Here is a 7,362-nt window from a genome sequence, read left to right on the forward strand (position 1 = left end):
AGGTAATGGCACTCACCATATGCTCAGAAGCACACATTACCAAAATTTTAAACATTGCTACCGAATCTTCTGATATTTATTTTGCCATCAGCCTATGCAAGAAGTGCAGTGGAGCAAGGAGGACCTTTCCAAATAGTGTTTCCGTGATTATGGTTTTGTAAGCCAGTACAATATCTGACTGGACGTAGGGTCTCATGCTCCCATGATGTAAACATCATGGGCCATCAAACCTCATTTTTTGGAGTTCAGTTGCAGCTGTAACACTCATAATTATCCTGTAAACTGAAGGTTGTTTGCTTTAATTGAAAATGCCCATGTAAAGTGTGGTACAGTCCTACCATCCAGTTAATGTCTAGGTAGACCCACTGCTGTCTTGGAGTTATCTGGTACCAAAAAGCAAAACAGCATGAGTATTCAGTACTCTCAGGACTGGTTATTCTCAGTGTCCTATCAAAGGTCAGCTCAGTGATCTTGCTGGATAGAATAGGAAATGTGGTTTTACCAATTGTTCATCAGTTTAACATGTTGGGGGAAAATTGTGTAGGTGTTAGGATTTACTACCCTGAGTTATATTCTGCACAGTTCTCATCTTTCTGAAAGCCTTGCCTGGAACTTGTGGGCACTGATTTACAAGGCTAGGCTGTATTGGAGAATGAGAGATGATTAGTGATACCCAGTGGGTTTTCCTTTCTGCCATCCAGTATTAAAAATCTTGTGAAGTTAATGTAAAAGCTTAGGTAATGTAATGTAAAAGCTTAGGTAAATTGTACTCTGGTGGAACTTGCCTCAGATCAGCTCATATACAGGGAATACGGATATCTTTCCCCCCTGAAAAAGGTTTTCATATGCTACAACTGACTGCCATCTTGTGGTATCTTACTGAAGTGCTGCAGCTATGCAAGTGAACTGAAAATTATTCAGTGGCATCTTGGCAAACCACAACTGATGCTGTTGCTAATTGATATTACAGTTAAGAGGTACAACAGTACTTAACCACTTCAACCTTTGACTAAATGGGCTTATGCATACCCAGAGTGATTGGAGAAAATCCTGTTTAACTCTTCATTTTAAGCAGCTAGTGCATGCTGGGCATTAACAACTTGAAATGAGATTGCATACTTTGTCTGTTTCATGGCTCTAAGCTTCTGGTACTATAATCAGAGAGATGAAAGTTGGAAGAGATGTGGGTGTGCAGTAAAGTTCTACTTTACTGCAAACCTAGCATCAAAGGGAGTGAGAGAAAGGGGTCATTTGTGCTTGTGATTTTTTCCTTCATTAAAATAGCAACCGTCTGTGGGCAGGATTTAACCCCCACCCAACCCTCAGGTCATGGTTCTCCCTACATGCCCAGATGTTAACCCACATGCCAGGGCAGTGGGGAGCAGGGGCTGGGGTGTGCCGTCCCGGCCCCTGGAAGTACCACGGTACGTCATGGGGATCCCCCCTCCCCAGGCTGCCCATGGTATGGCAACTGCAGTTGCCACATGAGCCCAAAAATGAGGTTGAGGGAGAGCTTGCTCATTTAACCTCATTTTACAGGGTGGCTAAATGGGTGGGGTTGCTGCTGTGGAGCCGCCAGGACCGGCCCCATCCCGGTGGTTCACATGCACGTGCAAGACTGGGCTGGGCTCCCGGAGTTCGGTTCTGCACGCATGTGTGAACAGCCTCACTAGTTTCTAGGAGTAGTAGCTCAGTTCTGTTTCAGAGGATTTGGGACCCCCTAGAGAAGACTGTTAACTTGTGCTCTCAGAGCCAAACTCCCCTGCTCACCAGCAAAGAGGGTGTATGTGTATTATGTCTGCGCACTTGGTGGCTGTTGGGCACAAGGGCTGTCTCCCTTGTTTCTTTCTAGGCTGTGAGCTCTTTGGTAACCAGAGCCATCTTGTCCGTCTGTTATAGAAGTCACTTTGAGTGCTGTGTCTGTAAAGCAGCAAGTAAACATTCTGAAGAGTCATCATCAAGATGTTCTAAATACATTGTGGAATCCTGTGTTTGAGATCCCCTCTTTCTTTCTTTTGAGCCAAAGCAATAAGAGTCCAAGCCTACTTGGGACTGCAACTCCAGGAGGGAGGGCCTCTAACCCGCCTTCCCTGTACAGTTTCCCTGTTATTGTTTGCCCCTAAAGTTGCTATTTGCAGCAAAGGGCAGCTGGGGTGGGGATTTTCAGTTCGAAAACAGCACAGAGGAGAAGGTTGAAACTCACTACCTCTGTACTGTAGACCTGCGGTCCTAAACTAGACTGGGGCCCTGTGCAACTGCTTTAGAAAAAAGAGTGACTGAGGGGAATGGGGAGTTCTAAGCACAGGATGCATGTGGAGTGCAATCCTATACCTGTTGACTCAGAAAGAAGCCCCACTTCAATGGGACTTCCTCTCTAGTAATCAGGTTTAGGATTTCAGCCTCAAAACTAACATCAAGTTAAGCAAGATAAGGTGATGCAAGGAGCCACATGATAAATATGACAGAAGAAAGAATAAAATTAGCAAGCTGGCCTAAACAGCGATGAAATCCTGAATGCCAATTTGAATAGAAACAGTGACTCCCAAGCTGCCTGTCTAAGCACCACCAGGGATGCTCGCTGCTTCCATGGCACTTAAAACCCCACTGGTGGAGAAGCTCCGTGCCTTTCAAGGAGTGAGTCCTCAAACTCCTGCTGTTACTCCCATTGGGAATAATGGGGTAGCAGCAGGCGTGTGAGGATGCACTCCTTGTTGGTTGGCAAGGAGTCTCCTGACCCCGACATTTAGGGTTTGCTGTGGAAGCAGCCCCCACACACGTGATGCTTAGGAAGCTTGCTGCACAGTACATGAGCCACTAATATCTACAGAGGAAGATTCAGCTCTGCCTCCAAAAGGACTTCCAGGCCCCCATCCCTGTTCTTTCTTGATCTCATCTTTCAAATGAATGAGAGGTGGAGCAAGGCCTTCCTTTGGAGGACCTCAAAGCGTGAAAGCATTTCATATAAGAGGAGATGTATACCAGGGTATGCTTGGAGCAGATTCAATATCTGGTATTACGCTGACTAGGTCTGTCATTATTTTATTGATAAGAGGAATGGCGGGCAGCCGGTCTCTGAAGTCAAAGAGTATATAGCAATGTTGGTTTATCACAACTTTACAGTTCTAGGTAGATAATTGGTTGACCTTGATTTTGTCAAAGGCACAGGCAAAGGTCTACTGGGTTATGGATAGAGCCTCCATTAGCATATGTGGTTCAAGAAGAGGATGAGGTCCCCCTCCCCCAATTGAGTAGCTTACCCCCCTATTGTTGAAGCCTTGTTATTACTTGAAGGGAAAGCTATGTTCTACAAACTTGTGTTGCTTTTCTTTATCATGAATCAATATCTACGATATAAAGTTGTTTGGGCCTCGCTTCTTGACGTGAAACTCTCAGACCAAACCATGAATGATAGAAACATGCCATTTTGCAAACCGGTTCCAGACCTTGCCTACACTACCAGAAAAATCAACCCCCCTGGAAAAAATTCCTTAATTTTCTGGAAAATGTGGGAAAACTCTCCCTTTGGAAACACATGGGGAATAATGCCTTCTGACGAACTTGGCAGTTTTCTTAGGTACTTTTACAGACAGGAAGTCTGGCTTTTTACAGAATGATAAAAGAAACAGGCTATAACGTTTCAGTTCAGTGCATTTAATCCATGTCAGATTTCCACAAAACCCACTTAAGAAATAAAAACACACACAAACAAGTTTCAGTGCTGGCGATATCAATGCTGCACACAAACACTTATGGACATTAATTACAAATGAGTGAAAGGAGAATGCATGGCCATTTTGTAGTACAGGAGGAATGCTTGCAAACTGCAAGCCTAGTTTACATGTGAGTGCTAGTGAATAGGGATGTGCACAAATTGCTTTTTTTCATTCTATTTGTGCCCCCCCAAAATCACCCCTAATTTGTTTTGTATCCAAATCTACCCCCTCCAAATCACCCCTGATTCGATTTGTATTTGCTTTGCTTTGATTCGGACCACTTAACAAGGTCTTAGGGGCAGCTAGTTTGAGTGGTGGGTAGGTCCCCATGGGTGCCACCTACCACCCAAAATTCAAGGCAGAGGGACACTTGGTTGATTTTTAATGAATTTCTTTAGTTTTTACTGATTTTGAACATTTACGCCATAGGAAACAATGGGGATTCAAAGTTGCCATATCCTAACCCTAAAATGGATCCCCAGTTTTCATTAAAAGAAAAAAGAAAAAGCTAATCTCTAGCCCTTGTAGAAGTGGAGTTATAGAGCAAAATGTGCAGTCATTTTTCAAGTGTTTGGATTCTTTGGTGTATAATAACTTTTTGTCTTCGTTTCTTCTGTTCATTTTGACTGTCACTGGACAGTGCCAACTGTCAACTGTCATGTGCCAACTACGCCCCCTCAGACACACTGTGGGGTACTCAGTATATTTTAAAGGTATTTTTGAAGTGTTTAAATTCTTTGGTGTTTTCATTACATACCTTCATTTCTTCTGTTCATTTTGACCCCACTGCTTTGCAGGAGGGGGTGAAAAATTAGTGGCATCCCATGAGCCAACTACCCCCCAACCCACAAGCCCCTGGGCATTCAGTTTATATTTTACGATTTTTTGAGGTGTTTAGATTCTTTGGTGTATAATGAATCCTCATAGGGATTCATTATGAGGAAAGGTTATTAAACACCAAAGAGCCTAAACACTTGAAAAAAAAATCCTACAACTTAAACTGCCTTGCAGGTGCAAGGGGTGTGTAGTTGGCACTGTCATGGGCAGAGAGCTGGTCTTGTGGTAGCAAGCATGACTTGTCCTCTTAGCTAAGTAGGGTCTGCCCTGCTTACAAATGAATGGGAGACTAGAAGTGTGAGCACTGTAAGATATTCCCCTCAGGGGATAGAGCCGCTCTGGGAAGAGCATCAGAAAGTTCCAAGTTCCCTCCCTGGCATCTCCAAGATAGGGCTGAGAGTGATTCCTGCCTGCAACCTTGGAGAAGCTGCTGCCAGTCTGTGAAGATAATACTGAGCTAGATAGACCAATGGTCTGACGCGGTATATGACAGCTTCCTATGTTCCACTGTCCAAAAGACAGTCAAAATGAATAGAAGAAATGAAGGTGTGTAATGAATCCTCATAGGGCTTCATTGAGGAAGGTTATTATACACCAAAGAATCCAAACACTTGAAAAATAGTGACCACACATTTTGCTCCATAACTCCACTTCTACAAGGGCTAGAGCTTAGCTTTTTTAAAAAAATGAAAGCTGGTAATCTGAGGAAATTAATAGGAGAGATCTGAATCTCGAATTGAATCAGGCACAACTCAATTTGGATCTGAATCAAGCCAATGGACGACAGGGGTGATTTGTTTTGCTCCAAATCACCCAAATCAGTTTGATTCAGGTACAAATCAATTTGTACCTGAATCATTTTGCTCATCTCTATTAGTGAATCAATGGGCAGCGTTCAGACTAGCCTTTCAATCACAAGTATATTCTGCTTGCACAGAGTGGAGAAGGGTGATTTTTTTGCCAATCTTCAGTTCCCTTTGTAAACTCCCCCCACCGGGGGTCCCCCAACCCACAGTGTCCTATCTTGAGGGATATAAGGGGCAGCATAGGGAAGGGGCCATCTGTGAATATATTCTATTCCTTTGTATACGTAGAATGTACTAATGGAAGACTAGTCTGAATGCTGTTTCATATATGTGAATGAGAGCTCCCCATTGGTTCTCCTCTGCTTAGGATGAGGAAATTAATATGACATGTCTCATTATTTTCCTTTCAGAAATATCATGTGAGACAAAGTTGGCCCCTTCACATACCCCAATATTTTTTTCTGGTGCTGCCACTGTCAGTCAGGCCTGATCTATACATACACGCATGCACACCCACACACCCCACGGTAGACTAGCTTTCAATTCAATTTCCGGAGGGAGTGCCATCGAGGTTTGATTGAAAAAAAGATTTACCAGTCACAAGGCTGATTCTTATGATATGGAACCCACCAGATCTCCAAGGGCATGTAGCAACTCATTTCCAAAGCAGCTTGTAGGACTGAGCTGCTGCTTCAGAGCACTGAGGAGGGGAGTGTGGGAGAAAGCAACGCTGATTAAAATGGTGACTTTGGCCATGAAGGAGAAAAGGGTCAGAAGCTTGAGAAACAGTCCTTAACAGCTGTATATATTATGACACTGTGCATGTATGCTCACATCTTTGTGTGGCCTTCTAACCATTTTAAAATTGGCAATATAGCCACCAGATTTCCCTGATGTAGTTTCTCTGATATTTAGAGTAGCAGAAGGGATTAGCTTATCAACTCCTGGTCACTTTGCTGAACTGCCTGGGAACTGCATAGCTCTCATGAGCTGTAGTTTGATTAGCTTTGCTGATCTTGCGGTGAACTGAGCGTTTCCAATTCTTTTTTCTTATAGGCTCTGGGAATTTAGCATTCTCAGAAACAGGCACTAGAAAGTCTACCGGTGAAGTCAACAGGAATTCTGTTCTGGTTCTTTGGAACTTCCAAGCAGCAAGTACTGTCTTATATTTCAGTAGACTAAATAGAGTTGAAATGACCTATCATCACAGTACTGTAATAGGCTATTGATTTTGGGCACCGTTTTCTATTTCTTTGTAATTGAATTGCTCACATAAACATAAGAACATGTTCATTTGCAGGCTGAAAACAATAAAGAGAAAATGGCATGTGGGGTCAGATTTATGACAGGCATACTGGAGAACTGTGAAATAAACATTAATTTCCATATTGTTTTCTGAATGACTATTATTAAAAATTGGATTGGTGTGTATTTTATAGGACATATTATTTCATTTCCTAATCCTAAATTAGACATCTTACTGTTTAAACATGCAATTCATTTTTATGATATTCATAGATACACATTTACATTTCTTTCAAAGCATATTGCTTTTTTGAGCAAGCATAATTTTCATTTAGGTAAAGGAAACATCAACCTCTGAGGTCAGAACTCTTTTCTTTTCCTGCCACAGAAGGCGAATTGTTTACAGTAAAAGGAAACAGGCCTGCAGCATTGTTCTTAAAGTGAATCCAAGGTTGGTTATAGAACCTTTATGATATTTATTTGCCAACCTACTCAAAATGTTACAGAATTCTGATCTGGCAGCCTGCTAAAATCACTTAGGTAAGAGATGAGAAACGGACCAAGGAAAACCTTGAGAAATAGGGGCTTACATAAGGCCACCAGTCATGGTTGGGATAAGAGAGATACAGCTGAAAATACTGAAAGGGAACTTTTAAATTACACACTTGACAGGATTTGGTGTTCTAGGCAAATACTAAAGATATGAATCGCTATAGACCTTTTATTGGCAAATGATGACAATGACTGACTTCTGCTTCTCC

General features: G+C 42.5%; 1 protein-coding gene across 1 annotated transcript in view; it reads left to right on the forward strand.

Annotated features, from left to right (window-relative positions):
- NUP35 (nucleoporin 35) overlaps nt 1–6,742 on the forward strand; it is a 28,432-nt gene extending 21,690 nt beyond the window's left edge. The window contains exon 9 of the mRNA XM_053285543.1: nt 6,413–6,742. Within this exon, the coding sequence (XP_053141518.1) occupies nt 6,413–6,427 (15 nt within the window). The 3' untranslated portion in view covers nt 6,428–6,742. The remainder of the gene's footprint in view (nt 1–6,412) is intronic.
- The last annotated feature ends 620 nt before the right edge of the window (nt 6,743–7,362 follow it).

The sequence above is a fragment of the Hemicordylus capensis genome, chromosome 1 (assembly GCF_027244095.1).
Source record: "Hemicordylus capensis ecotype Gifberg chromosome 1, rHemCap1.1.pri, whole genome shotgun sequence".
In the NCBI taxonomy this organism is placed as follows: Eukaryota; Metazoa; Chordata; class Lepidosauria; order Squamata; family Cordylidae; genus Hemicordylus; species Hemicordylus capensis.